We start from the raw sequence: 15,854 nt of genomic DNA, 5'->3' as shown, positions 1-15,854 counted from the left end.
TGTCAAGCCTGATGGCTGGTTATCGAAAATAAAAAACATTGTAATCTTTCTTCTGTTTTATTTAAAGACAAATTTTAGCTGAAATAGCCTTTAAAGCTTAAACAATTTTCACATTGACTGGGGGAAAATTCCTCTTTTCAAACAAAATAAATGGACATGCTTTCAAGCATGAGAAAATAGCGTTAGGTGAGCTATAAATGCAGTATCTGATATTTTACTAAGTAAATTAAAAAATAAATCCATAAAAAGTTGAGAGGTAAAGTCTTTGAGCTCTGTGTTGGTCCTAAGACTTGGTTTTGTGTTAAGTCAAATGACAGTCCACTAGCACTTGAAGTTTTTAGCCTTTGAAAATACTTTTTCATTTTTTATATACATGGTCATATCCAAAGTAAAAACATCACTTGAAACTTTCATTAACTTTTTTTTCTTGTCTTAGATAACATCATGAAATACTTGAGAAGAAAAGCCTAGAAAAATAAGTTAAATTCACCAAAATTGGCAAACATGAGTAACTTTTACTTCAAAGATTATAAAGTAAATAAACAGATACATCTTTCCATTGGGCTTTCAAGCAATTATACAACAAAGCATGTACTCTCAGCAACATCACTAAGACAGCAATGGATGTTCTTTAGCCTTTACCTGGTGTAATCCACAACAGGGTTTCCAAAACTTCTGCACATTGTGCTTTTCATATCAAATTTTTATTAAAGTCTTAGCTATTTTCTAAATGAATATCCTTTTTATTGGATTTTTTCCAATTACAAATGAAATTTAAATTTACATCTATAATTAGAAACAACACTTACAATGGGACTGTACAAATTTAGGTCAAAATAAAAATATATGTATTTTGTGGTTTCATAAAACTTTACTGTATCTTTAAAGAACGCAGAAGTAACAGCAATATATGTAAAAGTAATGATTTAATGACTATAAGCAAGACAGAGCAATAGAATTGTGCTTCTTTTGCAGACGGGGGACAATGTTTAGCTACAATTTTCCCATACAAACATGAAACAATATTCATAAACACCCTCACAAATAACTGATGGGTGATGAACACACACCAAGTTCGACCAAAGCAAAACACAAACTGAAAATTTGGGGGTGGGGGGATATTCATATTTTAAATTCAACATGCTCACTCTATTTAAAAACTAATACCTGTAGAAGCTCACAATAAATTGCTTCTATTTCCTGACGTTACAGAGAGGGTATATTCCACTGTTTATAATTGTAAAAGCAGTTCTTAAATTTGAGATTTCCACTATGCCACATATTAAAATAATTTTAGATAAAAATTTTCTTTCTCCAGCAATCTGGCTTATTTCAAAATTGGTCTTAGAATTACAGTGATCAATATGCATTTTAAAAACACATTAATTACCATCGTAAGCAACAGGAAATGACGACAGCATTTCCAAATGCCTTAGTGAAAAGTTTTCCTTTAATGCAGCGATTTTAAAAGTAAAAGGTATTACTAGAGAAAAATCCGTATGACAATAATGCCAATTGCTTCCAATGGAACAGAAGTTAGAATTAGATATCCACGTTAAAAATATTCTATGCTGATAAGGCTCAAACATAGGTATCTGCAAAGGTCGAACCAGTTGGGAGAATTTTAACAACCATCTCTGAATGCATGAAACACAATATTTTCTTTATAGTATTTATAAATATATCATACAATACTGTTTCCTGTTATGTCATATACCAATATGGCATTGTACAACAAGCATAATGCCATCTGATTCTTACAAAAGCGAATCATTTAAACAAGTCAGTAAAATAAACGGTAGTACCCGCTTTTAGGCAGACAGATTGTAAAACTGAAGTTACTTTCCTTTGATCGGTTTTGCGTAGCAACAGAGAAGTAAAAAATCGAACAGGAATCAAAATGGCTAAATATGCGAGAAATTGTTATTCACAGTGACATGGCTACATAGAATGCATTATTCTATGCATATTCTTTCCATTTGTTGAATTTCAAGATAAAAAGCACTTGTTTTCTACAGGTTCACAAAACAGCATAATAACAAGAACAATCAAGGAGGATGTAATGGAGGTTTCGTTAGTTGAGATTAACAAACTACGGCCCAATGTTTATATCCACTGCAGATTTTCAAATCCAAACAATGGTGACAGAAACCATTTCACATCGGTCCTAACACAGAAAAACATCTTGCCTGCTTTCTCTGAAACTAATTCTTTCGAGAAATGATCTTTCTTTTCCATTAACGTCCATATGAATATCACATCTAGTCCATCTTTTATAGTCAAATTTAACTTCACTACAAAAGAAAGCAAATTGGACGATAGTCACATGTATTAGCATCTATAAAGCTGTAATGGCATGAAGATATCTATATAAATCAAGGGTTTAAAATTTTTTTCCCTCAACAGTCTCAGGTATCAACCAGATGAAGTTGCTGACGACCCATTTACTGATGATTTTCGAGGTCTATTGGCAAAGGAAGATTGGTGGTTACCGCTGGGGCTGCTGCTGGTTCCATTCATAGTACTGGAAATGTGAGGAAACTGAGGATGAGGAGACTGGACTGGAGTGCTGGGGCTGGGCAAACAGGAAGAGGTGGAGGGGATACCTCCTGCTGGGCTGTTGGCCTTGTCACTCCCAGAGTCACTTTCCAGTTCTCCAGTGTTTGTCAGTCCATCTCTCTGATGACTGATCTTCATTCTTTTACAAGTAGGTCGAACTCTGTATTTCAAAGGAAGTGGGCCATTCTACAAAGTTAAGAGGAGGGGGAAAGAATCAGTCTTAGATCTTTAAGTACAGCTTACCAAAATAATCTATGAGCATCAGGTATGCTTACTTACCCTTCTCCAGGTATAAATGTAGGCAATATCCATTAGTGTATAGTAATCTTTTAAAGGTTCCTCTTCATACATGACATCAATCTGTTGATAAACAACACTTCAATTATTAAGCATCACAAAGAATTATGGTGAATATACATTTTCTGATCATCTAAATATAATCCAAAAATGATTAAAAAAAAAACAAAAACGCTTTTAAAGAAACACTTTTTCCAAGCATTTGGACAAAGCAAGAATCCTTCTTGGAACTTCAAATGAGGAAAAACTTCTTGAAATCATTAAGGGGTTTGCTTTCATAGCATAAAACAGGATCCATACCAAACATTTAAAGAGCTATTTTCAAATAAAGTACCAAGTTTAAAAAAAAAAAATGTTGCTTTTTGGGGTTTAGAATGCAAAAAGAAAAAGGTCACTGAATTTTCTGAAAAAGCATTTACATCAAACGCATGAAAACCATAAAGTAGATACCTGGAAAGTATTAGGTATGTCCATTTTACTTCTGAGAAACTTTCTTAGGTGCATTACAGTCATTGCTGCTGGGCATCGTAAATATCTTTTATCATTCACCTAAAAGCATAATTAAGAAAAGTTAATTTTTTTTAACTCCTAACTTTAAGATTTTTTTTTGTCAGTTAGATAGATGTCTGAGTATGATAAAAGGTACTAACACCAAAGCTGAGATTCGACTGTTCTCAACTATACTTTGAATGTGCTATTATTATAAATACTAGATGAACAGACTCCTTCAGTATTATCAAAGCATTAAATATTACTGAAAATATTTTGTAAGAATAGTAATCATATAGAAATTCCATCTATTAACTATCAGATATAGATCAACTCTAAAACATCAAATATAATGATTTTCTTCTATTTGGTAGCATCATCCGACCCTAGGATATTCGAAAGGGCAACATTCACTCTCATAAAGTCGAGAATCTAAACAATGTGTTTTTGTCCATGGAACATACCTCCTCCTTAGATTTCTCTTTATCCTTGTTTATTTTCCGATCCAATCTAAAAAACAAATAATTTATTAAGCAAACAATGTATCTAATAAATATATTAGCATAAAACATATTTCCTAAAGAATTTACCTGTTCTGGTCAAAGAATTCAATGGATAAACTTATTATCTCATCATCAGTTATAATTCTCTTATCTTCATCAGCAACTTCTCCTCTATCTTCGTTAGAGCCATTGGCAGCTATAAAGACATTTTAAAATTCAATTTTTAATAATTAAACATTTAAATGAAATACTGCATACATAGAAGCATGGAACTGTACTTTAAACTTAGTTTTAATGAATTACTGAATAAGTTCTCCCTCCAAATAAAATATCTTTTCCATTCCAAAGAGTTTACCATCAGCTGAAGGATGAGCGGCATAAAAATCCCTTCTTCTCTTCATTTCATCTAAAGAGAATAAAAAGACAAATATTTGGTATAGCAGGTAAAACCGGTAAATACCTTTAAAATGTTTATTTTTAAGCAAGTTACTCACTTTTGAAAAGCCCTGGAACTAATTTGTATACAATATCTTGAAGAGTTTTATCTGACCTGAGAGAATAAATTAGAAATTAAGTTTTCAATATAGCAAAACCTATAATGTTCATACATTGCAACACATTCTTTGTTTTCTTTGTGTTATAGTATTTAACTTGATTGTGACACTGTCTATAACTACATCAACATAATTATGGGGATAAAAGTTCTTTATGTGGTAGCACTGTCTTAAATTGGTAAAATATTTCATTTTATATTCACTAATAAATTCTTCACATTTCACTAAGAGAAGTGTGCTTTTCAAATGACCAAACTAGCTAATATGAAAGAGAACAAAGAAGAGAGAATGGAAGCAGTTTAAACACATTCACTCTTGCCTGTCACAAGGTCAGTAAGGCAATGCAAAAATGTAAAAAGAATTCGATTTCTAAAATATGGTTAAAAAAACTTAAAATCTGTTTAGTCATCATTAAAATGGCCAAGAAATGAAGGGGGCTACCCTCTACAAAACATGCATATCAGATGGGGACCGAAGGGTGAATTTTGTGTGAAGAAATAAATAAAGTCAACAATTTATTGAATATTTATGTATAGATTTATAATTTATTAATTTCTACAATTCCAATAAAAATTACAATGACTTTTATTTATTTATTTATTTATTTCAAACAATGACTTTTAAACATTTTCTTACCTTATATTCAGTAGTGGTCTGGTTTTGTGAACTTGGACATCACAGATAGGACAATACTTGCTGGTCTCCAGGTAACGCACAATACACGTTTTACAGACTAGAAGTAAAAACACAAATTTTTTACAGTTCAGAAATTAGATGCTAAACAATAAAATCAGTGTCAGAAACAGAGAACTAGTAGTAACAAAATGGTAACTGCCAAAAGGTATTTACAATTAAACTCAGTTGATAGACTGAGAATACTTACACAATAATATTTTATTATATACATTAACAAAAAGTCATTAAATACAAGAGAAGAAAACAACTTCTTTGCTTTGCACCAACATTCTTAAGGATAGACAGAATTGTTAGTTTTCAAATTTCAGGACAAGATGTTAAATATCTACGACACAAAAAGGTCTAAAACTTGGTACTCACAGGAATGTAGACATTCTATTATGGTTGTGGCATCAATGAAGTACCCTCCACAAAGCACACACATTAGGTGGGGATTTAGCTCAGTGATCTTGATTCTGGTTGTTCGATGCATTTCTGCTTGATAAAAGATCCTAAAAGACAAAGTAATACTGGCTATAATTCACAGAAAGAGAATCGAGATTATCTCCAACTCCCAGGAACCATACGCTCTGAAATGTTGGAGGAGTTCATAAAATGCATTTTTAACACTGTACAGCAGGATTGTCCCAACGTCTTCTACATAAGGAATTCACCGATCAGACCTCGATCAATTCTACTGAAAAGGTGGAAAAGAATCCAAAAAAAGTAGTATCTGGTCCCACAGGTCATTCCAGGAGTGAGAAGAAAAGGTCTGAGGTGGGGGCTGGGAGCTGAGAGTATTCGGGTCGTTTTCTTCCATTTGTCCTCCAACCCAGCAGCCCCACGGCTGCTGCAGACGCCACACACTCCCCGCAGATATTTACTAACCGCGAGGGGTTGTTCCAGGACTCCAAATTTATCGTAAAACTTCCTTATGGCTCTGCGATCGAAAATCCAGGCGCATGCCCCCGCTTCCCAGGGGTTCCGGTTGTTTTAGGCGGTTCCAGCCACCAGAACCTGGCACGTTTTGACGTGATACAAAGGGAAAGCAAATTCTGCTCTATCTGCATCCCTGGCATTTCCGGAGCTGGGTGCTTGGGCCGCAGGAGAAGCACCTCAAGTCGGCCTCGGGCTGGGGCCTGAGCGCGCGGACGCCCGGGGGCCGGGATGCGAGGGGCGGATCCGGCGGCGCCCGGGGCTCCGTCTCGCTCCGGATTCGGAACTTGCCTCTGTCGGGGTTTCCATAGCAACTTACACTTACACTTGGCATCCGGCCACCGCTGCAACTCCGCGCGCGGAGCCGGGCCGAGCCCGGAGCTTCGGCTGGCGTGCGGGGCTGCCGGGCGGCGGCGGCGGCGGCGGCGGCGGCGGCGGCGGCGGGCACGGGGGAGGGGCCCGGCCCGGCGCGGGGGCGGGGCCGGCGCGGGGGCGGGGTGGGGTGCGGGCGCGCGGCGCGGGGGTGGGGCGGCCCCACGAGGCCCCTTGACGCTGGGGACCAGGATCCCGAACGGGGCGACTGGGTAGGCAGCCCGGGGGACCCTGGAGCGTGAAGTGGTAAAGGAAAATGCAAGCCGCACTCTCGGCCATTTCGGACACTCTTGGGGGCCTCTTTCCATGTGGACTCGGCGCGAAGAGCTTCTTTCAGATCTTGACTCGTACTCTCCAGTGCAATCACTAGGTCAAAATTTTCACGAAGGGATCTTTTGAGAATTGCCAACTGTGCACTTAGCCCGAAACCATCAGGGCTCAAATTGCAGAGATGTTTATTGAAATGAACCTCTTTAATGCTTTCTTCTCTAGTAGGAAGTTCTTCCGCAGATTAGATGAGCGATACAAAGTTTTGGAAAGGCTGAAAACTGAAATCTGTTTTACCGCACAGGAGGCGAGTACAAAGCCTTGTGTTTTACCTGAACTATGCTGGATGGAGACAAGAAAAACTACTTGAATCGACGATAGTGACAATAAGTTAAAGAACCATGTGACCAGCCCATTCCCAACGCTAAATCAACACCTTGTCAGCCCTGAGCATCCATAGCAGAGAAAAACAAATGTCATTTTCTCAGCCTAACCTCCAAGCAAACCTCCACACAATGAAATGACATTCCCAACAGATATCATATATTATAGAAAAGTCACGGGGAGGGGAGTGGCGGGGGGAACTGTCAGCAACAATACACCAGTGGACAATAAGGGAAGTCAATTACTTCGTGCAGCATGCTCGAAAAATGCATTTCTTACTCCCACTTCATTCATTTCAGAATCTGATATAAGACCAAGCTTCCAGATTTCTCTGAAGCACATTCTCAAAGCTGCCTTGAACAGAAATCTAGGAACTGGTGAAACTTGAAGATGCTTCTGAGGTTTTAATTCTCAGGGAATTTCAATGCAGAAGAGGGAAATACTAATCAACACAGTTCAATGGCTGAAACTAAAAGCTTTGGAGTACTAAGGGGGGGGGGGGATGGTAAAAACAAAACAAAGCCTCTTTTATGAAAAGTGACCACAGTGGCAAAGAGTGACTTCAACCAGAAAACGTCATGTGTGACTCCTCAGTTATCTTTGGAAGGTTTGTTTAGAGGAATATTGTCAACATATTGTTACTATATATCTAAGTGGGGTTACAGAGGAGTTGTGGGTGGAGCAGTGTCCCTAAAGAGTAGCAATATTTAATTCTATTGTACTTGGTGATTAAAGACAAGCCTCTGGGTTCTGAAAGAAAATTCTCCTTGTGAAACAGCAGGACCTTTCCTAGACTGATAGTTAGCAAGGTGATACTTCTGTCTCCATGTGAAAGCACATCATGCTAATGCCAGGGGATCCTGAAGTTCAGGAAGGGGCATTAATAAAAACAGCTGCCTTAATTTCTCCTGTATATAAAACTAACACCAGACAAATACAAATATTAAGAGAGAAAACAATCAGATTTAAGTCTCACGTACTTGACCAAAACCCTTTCAAATTCATCTTAAGTCTTAATTCACACAACTCCTTCACTTCAATTCAGAAGAATTTGGCCACAACCCTATAACCATTCATAGTGCTAGTAAGTATCACTTTGTTACTTGTGTAAGAATCAGTTCTTTATCTTTTTATACCACTTGAAAGCACTGGCAGCCTAATAAAGACTTCCAAAACATCTGACATGTTTGATAAGAGAGTTTCAGAAACAATCTCTTGCACCTTAGAAAGGAAAACCTTCTAGGTTCCACCACAGAAACTGCCAGTTAAGAAAGCAAAAAGGCACCAAATGTACTATGGAAAAATACTCAATAGTTAAAGCTTGTCATTATAACATACTTAGTTGGGGCAGTCAGTTTAGTTGGAGGCCTAACACCAGTCATGTCAAAATGAAGGAAAACAGAAGCAAGTTCTTATGTTAACAATCAGCTTGACTATTGCAGTCTAAGAAATGCAAATGAACTCCATAACCCCAGTTGGGGCTCCCAGCCCAATACAAGTATCGGTAAAGTTGGGGTTAACTTGACTCCTAGGGAGAATTTCACCTTTTAGGGGCACTGAATGCACATCCAAGAACTTAATGGTAGAGCATCAATGGACTTAAGTGCAACTAAATGCTCAATTTTCTTACAGAAGTGTGTGTATGCATGTGTATACAAACACACACATGCATACACATTGGCTTAATGGCTTTAAAGATACTATTACTAGGCGTAAGTTTATACAGGTAGGTTATTTCAAACCCCTCTGCACTTTGGTGCAGATGTATGGAAATGAACTTAATTATTTAAAAATTTATAAATTTGCTCATAAAATCAACCTCAAAGGAATTCTACTTAAAATAAAACTCAAATGTTAATATAGTCTTAAGATAGCATATGCTGTTAACAATTGGCATCCTTAAGTTTCTAGACTGTAGTGTGGCTTATGTTTCCAGAACATGGAGGTTAAGGTTCCTATAAAACATAAGTTGAATTACACATAACATTCTAGGCATCACCAACCTACATTTGGATTTGAATAAATATGCCCAGGATTTTGCCTACTTTCTGGGAAGGGGTTAATACATGCTTCTATTTCAGATACTGAACCGTGACCACTAAGCCCACTAAATCCTTTTATTGCAATTGGGAATGATCAAAGTCTCTATACTTGTTTACTTCCAATTATTAACTGTAAATCTCTGGGGAAAAGATCGTGCTACATGGCTGTCAAACCCAAAAGACTGCATAAACATATGCCTTCAACTTTTTAGTGCTCCTTTCTCCAAAGCATCTCTTCACCACATGACCTATGCTGACATTTAGTAAAACCTATAAAACGTTGTAGACTTAAGTCATGGTTCTAAGTGCATCCCATACTAGAGGTGGAAAAAAGAAAAAAAAAAAAAAAAAAACAGAAAACAAAACTGTATTCTCTGAGACGGAGAAAAAAAGAAAAAGAGGAAAAAGAAAGGAAACCTCTTGCAAGACTAACGTCCACTCACCATCATCACTCCAAAAAAAGCTCCAAATTTGAAATGCCCACTTCCCATTGAGCACCTCCCAAGTAATATTTGAAGAACTTATCCGATACTCTCAACAAATAACACCTTGAAAACTTTACCATTTTAAACACAAACGCAGGAGACCTTGGAAACAACTGGGAACCGCCATCTTACAAGCCATCTAAATTCACCCAAGTGTCCCTCCAACTTAAGTTAATAACATTTTTGTTCGGGCTCCTTTCAGCCTAACATCCACCTTGGCGGGATCGCGGCCCCCCAAGCAACCCGTCCCTATAAAATGGGGGCGTTCTCTGGCTGTTTAAACCCCTCCAAAGCCCTTTCTTCGGGATAGGAGGGAAGCCACTTGACCCAAGCAGCTCCCGATTTCAGGCACCCGTCCCCGTTTCATCAAAATCTACCTCTCAACAAAGGGCGCCGTGGCCGGGAGAGCCGCAGAGGCTGCAAATAGAAGTATTCTTCTCGGGGGCCATGTGCGTCGCGAGGGTGTAGAGGGGCGCTCGGGGGAGAAAGGAACTAAAACGTGGGGCCGCGCGCGGCGCGTCCGGGCTGGAGCGGGCGGCGGCTGGAGCGGCGCCGAGGCCGGCTGGCGGCGGCGGCGCGGCGCGGGCTGCGGGTCGGTCCCGGCGCCGCGGGAGTCGGCGGGCGGCGGCGGGCGCGCGCTCGCGGGCGCGGGCGGCGCGCGGGGCCGGGCGGCGCGCGGGGCCGGCGGGCGGCGGCGGGCGGCGGCGCGGGGCTCGGCGCCCACGCTGTCAGCGCCCTCCCGGCCGGCGCGGGCGAGGCGCGGTGGGGGGGGCCGTTCCCCGTCTACCCGCGGCCGGCCTGAGTCCCGCGCGGCCCCCGCCGCCCCCAGGCCCCGTCCCGGAGGCGCCTCGCCTCCTACGTACCCGGAAAAAGCAGCCGGCGAGAGGCGATCGAAGCGGGCGGAAAAGACAATGAAAGTTAAAAGTCGTTCAGCAGAAAATGAATGTGAGCCAAGCGGCCATCTTGAAGCGAGCTGCAGACGCCGCTGTCAATGGGCAACGAGCGCAGCCGAGAGGAGCGGCGGCCGCCGCGCTCGGCTCATGCTGCCTCCCGAGCCCGGCCTCCTCCTCCTCCTCCTCCTCCGCCTCGGCCTCCTCCTCCTCCGCGGCCTCCTCCTCCTCCTCCTCGGCCTCCAACGCCTCCTCCTCCTGGGCCTCCTCCTCCTCCTCCTCGGCCGCCGCCGCCGCCGCCTCCTCCCGCTCCGCACTCGGGGGAGGGAGCGCGCGGAGGGGGCGCGATCAGTATTATTCTGCGGGGCTGGGAGGTGTTTCTAATCCGGATCGGGGCTCCCTCGCCAACATCCCCATTGTCTCGCCCCGATCTCTGCCTTTAATACTACGATTATTATTTCATAGTTGCCGTTGGGGGGGAGGAGGGCGGGTGGGGGGCGCCGTGTGTGTGCGTGCGGAGAGGCGGGGGGAGGGGAGGAAGGCTGAGGACGGGGGAGGGGAGGGTGGAAAAAAAAAATGCACCGCTGAAGGCAGAGTGGAAACTGACACCGGCTCCAAAATGGCTCAGAGTCCGCCCGCCCCCTCCCCCCGCCGCCCCCCCACCGGGTCACGTGCTCCCCTCATTCCTTAAGGGCGGCCTGGGAATTAGTGTCGGTGTAGTCGGGCCCGCGGCCGCCCCCTCCCCTCGGAGCAGCGCGACCCGGCCCCCTCCTCCTCTTCGCTCGGCGCGGCGGCGGCGCTGGCGCGGCTGCGGAGACATTTCTCCACAGCGCCACACGCGCCACCCTGCTCACGGCGCGGGCATCGCTCCGGCCCCGCACGCAGCTCAGCCCACCCCAACCCCCGTTATTTCTTTCTTTCCGCCGTCCGTCTCCGCCCGCGGCACACATGTCTGCGAAGAGACCGCCGGCCGACACCCCCCGCTCGGCCCCACGGGCTGCGGCCCAGACTCCGGCGCCACGGCGCGGAACCTGCGCCCGAGTTGGGCTCGCGGAAACAACAGCGCCCGCCCCAGTCTTCCCGCGGCCGCGCCGGCCCCCTTTCCCGCCCGCCAGTGGCCGAGGCGGGGCGCGCGCGGACAGCCGCTCGCTCCGGGCAGGGGCTCCGCGCGGGGCCGGCCCTCCCGGGCCTCGGGAGCTCCGCGGGCGAGGGTCGGGCTGCGGGCGAGCCCTCGGGCGCAGTTAACGGAATGGACGGGCTCCCGCCGCTGGGCGACCGCGCCCGCTCCCGCTCCCCACGTCCCGAAGCTGGGGTCTTCAAGCAACCCCGGAGATCGCATCCTTTCCAGAGTGTTTAACTTTAATCCTGAGGAGAGGAGATCGTTAAAAGTTAACGCCAATCGTGTCTATGTCTTCAAAGTAATAATTAACAAACTCAAATCCAGACAAACTCTCACCACTCTTTTGTGGGAACAACTTATTTATTCAGAATGTAATACTGTCTACTTCCTTTTGGAAGACGTGGAAAAGATCAAATGGGATCAAGTGTACGGATAATACTAAAGATTCAAATACTTAGGCAGAAATTCCCTCTTAACCCTTCCAGAGGTGTAAAAAAATAAAGTGTCAAAACCTATGAGTGACAGAAATCCAAAACAAAAAAATCTGTTCTGAAAAGGAAGACATCCAGCTCGCAGAAATGATAGTTCAGCGGACGGCAAGACGTTCCTGGTCTTCCTCTAGATCCGGGCAGATCGTTAACTTTCCCAAGTTACAACTGAGTTGCTCTTTCCAGGCTTTTCGAAGCATCTTTAAGTTTTCCTACTAAGTCCTGAAAGATGTATACCATGGCTCGTTTTTAGGATAAAACACAAGAGAGAAGTATCCAAGCTTGAGAAAGATGCAAGAAAAAAGTCGGGAGACACTTTCTCAACAATTTTAAACTCAAGATTTTAAACCTTTGACAAACCACTATCAAAGTAAACGTTTCCTCTAAAATGTCTCATCTTCAAAATGCTTGCCCTCAGATGTGAAATATAGTTTCTAACTGAATCTTCTGAACACTCAAGGTTTACCAAAATTAAATTTCTCAAGTTATCTAACAAGGATAATGCTGTATTCACATCTTTTGGAAAGTTTAAAGTTCAATTAATGGTTACATTAAAACGACTCTGCAGGAGATTCCTTTGGAAAAAATCAATTTCATCAAAATTTCAAGTGATGTCCTTTATTTTTTTAAGTGCTAAGAAATAAATTCGTTGTCATGTCCATTAATCAATGTAATTTTGAATTTCCCCAGTGTCTTACACAGACAATATGAACAGTTTCAGAATTTTTGTAACTTGCCCCTTTATAAAAAGTCATTTAAAACCACTGTTTAAAAATCATGTTTTCAAAGTTTCTGAAAGCAAAGAGAACATTTTTCAAAGCCAAGCTTTCTTTTCCTTTGTCCTACTGGCTCAAACACATCACTAATAGAATTTACACTCAACACTACAAGTTTATTTTAATTGAAGGGAACAGCAAACCAGACCAGTTCTCTATTAGTTAACATCTTAATTTCAAAAGCCTATTTTAAAATATTTCTTTTGAAGACCCCTTCCCAATAATTCTTTAACCAAACTTCATTATCTACTGACAGATGGTTAATTTTCTTTTGAACTTTCCATGGGCATAATTCGCAATTAAAAATTGTAAGAAGATAGGCATATTCACAGATCCTAATACTGTACCTGTAATTGTTCCATGCTGCAACTAAAACTAATCTCTGGGTGGGATCGGGAGTCAGTGTTCTAGGGAAGAAAAAAATGCTGTTTATTTAAATCAAGGAAATTGAAAATTTCATTATACATTTAATTTTTAGACAGGGCTTCTGTATAAATACCTCTACATTTAAGGTCACCAAATATGCAGGTCTGTACATCTTATCAAGTTGATTGGTCTAAAACAACATAACACAGAGATTTCAGTCTTTAGCTCTTTTTTTTTTTTAGATTCCCTAAATTGCCCTAGAGAACATTTGTTAAACCTTACCTTTATCTGATATTCCAAACGCCAAGAAACATCAGTTATATGAGGGAGAGATCTGCCTATACTGAAAGATATAATGACAGTTTTGTACATAATAGCTACAGAAAAACTTTCAGTATTTGTCCTTTACCAACAATGGTGTCTACCACCTCCTGCACCACACACACACACAATTTTAATCCATTCTGAAATTAAAATACTGTTAAACTTTATTTCAAGTTCTGAATTTAGAGCATTTTAAAAATTATCTCAATAAACTTTATGTTTAAAAACATTAGCTTAACTTAATTGTTTCACTTGCCCTTTGGCCCCTTTTCTTTTGGCCTAGATCCCCGTTTTTTTGTTCTGTTTCACACCAGCACTCTCCATTCATACCTGCAAGTGAAAAGTGGCTCAGCTTGACACCTTATACAGTACCTACCTTCCCAGTAGGATTTCTAGGGAATTCCTATTATTCTGGTAAGAAAAAAAGAAAAAGAAAACATGTCTTTGCAAACAGAGTAGAAGAAAAATAGTAATTGTTAAGTTTTAAAAATTTAAGTAACCTGATATTCTGTCCAAAACAATTCTATTCTCTCGCTGTCAAATTTACAGTCTTCTAGATAAGTGCTAAAAAAAAAAAAAGCCAAAGTTTAGTCTCCATTTTAAAAACTGAAATTTGAATCATAAAGGCACTATTTTAAAACAAATGGATATTTAAATAAATCCTGTACCTTAGAGTTGATTTGTCAGCTCTCTGCTTTCCAGCCTCCAGTATGTAAGTTGCAGCTGCTGCATGACAATGTTTTAAAACCACTGGGTCGATATGTTTCAAGTCTGGGTGATCTACAATAAAAGTAATTGCCAGTGATGCCTGTGATAATAAATTCTTTATAGTCCTGTTTCTAAAAAGGTATTTTCATTTGGTGAAGAACTCTCTTTAACAAGATAATAAGAATAATTCAACTATAAGGACTAGAAATTTTAAGTAAATGAGATGAGCAATATGGTCAATGGCAAAACAATGAAGAGCACACATCAATAATCATGCTGTTACCTGGTCAAATTACCTTCTTTTTATTTTACCTTAATACTTAAAAAAAAAAAGTCCTATTGTAAAATATACAGTGGTCACTTTAAAGCTGGACGGAGGAATATAAGATAAATATTTTACATGGTGTAAATTTAAGAATGAATAAACTTTCCTTCTAATAAAGACTAATTTTAGGGTAGGTAACTGGCTCCACGGACTTTAATACATGGAGGTGGAGGAGAAGGAAAGAGTTCAAAATATTTTCAAATTTCGACAGTCTTTTTTTTTGGAGATCAACCCAGGTGGTGGTTACTATTTTCGTTTAAAGAACTTCCACTTTCATACATTTTGTACACATGTTTAGCTCGTGAAACTATAGGGGAAAAAAACACAAAAATTTGAATTGTTGAGATATTTATAATTAAGAAAAGCATTTAAAAGCGATCTATCTTAAAATATGCCTCCATCCATACTGACATCGCACTCCGCAATGACCGGACCACTTAAAACAGACTTGCTTCCTGATAACTGATGCGGAACAAAACATTATACACCACATTTTAAGAGTCTGGGCGTGAAAACTGTGCAAAACATGTTGAACTAGAGTGTTGGAATGATCAGAGGAACTTGAGGTATTCTCTAAGCTGGAAAATGTCAACACTATTTGACCGAGTAATTACTCTGGAAGCAGACCCTTTAAAACCTTCGCCAGCCTAGTACTGAAAGCTTGAATCGCAGGGAGCTGCCCTGATGAAGTCCAAGTGTCAGTCTGCCCCAGACCAGGGTGAAAACCTTAGATGTTTAGGCCACAAACAAGACTTGAGCACCGGCTTTACAAAAGAACAAAGAGCCTGAGAGGGAAAATCAGACCAGGAAAGTGTAGCTGGCGGTGTGCAGGTGCCAACTGAGGAGAGAACAGTGATCTGGGTCCGCTGTGGGTTCTGGCAGAACCACATCCCCACACTCCGTCCGGAGCGAAGGGCAAAGCCCGAAGACTTCCTCTTCCCGGGGCTTTCCCCTTCTCGCTCGGTCTCGCTCCTCTTCTCCGAGCGCCCCTCCACCCAGGCCGATCCAGCTCAGAGCCGAGCGGCTTACCTAACACGGCCTCGTCCGCCTGGGCGTCCAGCAGACTCTGGAAAGCCGCCCGGAGGAGAAGCGTGAAGGTGTTGGAGTCGAAGGAGCCGGGATCGGCCAGCATCTGGAAGCCTTTCTGCACATACTCCGAGAGCTCCATTGTGAGCGCGCCGTGACCTTCGACACGCGCACCACGTGACACGCGCCGCGCGCTCAGCTGATGCGGCCGCGCGCACGCGGCTGGGGCGGCGGCGGCGGTGGCGCGGGCTGCGGGCCTCCCCGCCCG

General features: G+C 42.0%; 2 protein-coding genes across 4 annotated transcripts; both read right to left on the bottom strand.

Moving 5' to 3' along the window:
- Positions 1 to 495: 495 nt before the first annotated feature.
- Positions 496 to 10,564, bottom strand: BMI1 (BMI1 proto-oncogene, polycomb ring finger). 3 transcript variants are annotated; one of them, XM_043479402.1, is made up of 10 exons: positions 10,427 to 10,564; positions 5,459 to 5,589; positions 5,039 to 5,135; positions 4,343 to 4,398; positions 4,204 to 4,254; positions 3,936 to 4,044; positions 3,810 to 3,855; positions 3,307 to 3,405; positions 2,839 to 2,919; positions 496 to 2,745 (listed from the first exon to the last, which is right to left on the bottom strand). In XM_043479402.1, the coding sequence occupies exons 2-10, from the start codon at positions 5,568 to 5,570 to the stop codon at positions 2,416 to 2,418; spliced, it is 981 nt and encodes a 326-aa protein (XP_043335337.1). In that variant the 5' UTR covers positions 5,571 to 5,589; positions 10,427 to 10,564; the 3' UTR covers positions 496 to 2,415. The 3 variants fall into 3 exon arrangements, with proteins under 3 accessions (XP_043335337.1, XP_043335338.1, XP_043335339.1); XM_043479403.1 differs by lacking the exon at positions 10,427 to 10,564 and adding an exon at positions 9,941 to 10,097; XM_043479404.1 differs by lacking the exon at positions 10,427 to 10,564 and adding an exon at positions 5,966 to 6,094.
- A 1,350-nt stretch (positions 10,565 to 11,914) lies between these two features.
- Positions 11,915 to 15,785, bottom strand: COMMD3 (COMM domain containing 3). Its single transcript, XM_043479405.1, has 8 exons — positions 15,590 to 15,785; positions 14,196 to 14,307; positions 14,028 to 14,091; positions 13,904 to 13,938; positions 13,486 to 13,546; positions 13,337 to 13,393; positions 13,185 to 13,244; positions 11,915 to 12,283 (listed from the first exon to the last, which is right to left on the bottom strand). The coding sequence occupies exons 1-8, from the start codon at positions 15,726 to 15,728 to the stop codon at positions 12,224 to 12,226; spliced, it is 588 nt and encodes a 195-aa protein (XP_043335340.1). The 5' UTR covers positions 15,729 to 15,785; the 3' UTR covers positions 11,915 to 12,223.
- Positions 15,786 to 15,854: the final 69 nt, after the last annotated feature.

Source organism: Cervus canadensis, chromosome 10, assembly GCF_019320065.1.
Source record: "Cervus canadensis isolate Bull #8, Minnesota chromosome 10, ASM1932006v1, whole genome shotgun sequence".
In the NCBI taxonomy this organism is placed as follows: Eukaryota; Metazoa; Chordata; class Mammalia; order Artiodactyla; family Cervidae; genus Cervus; species Cervus canadensis.
This window is presented reverse-complemented; position numbering and strand designations above follow the sequence as displayed.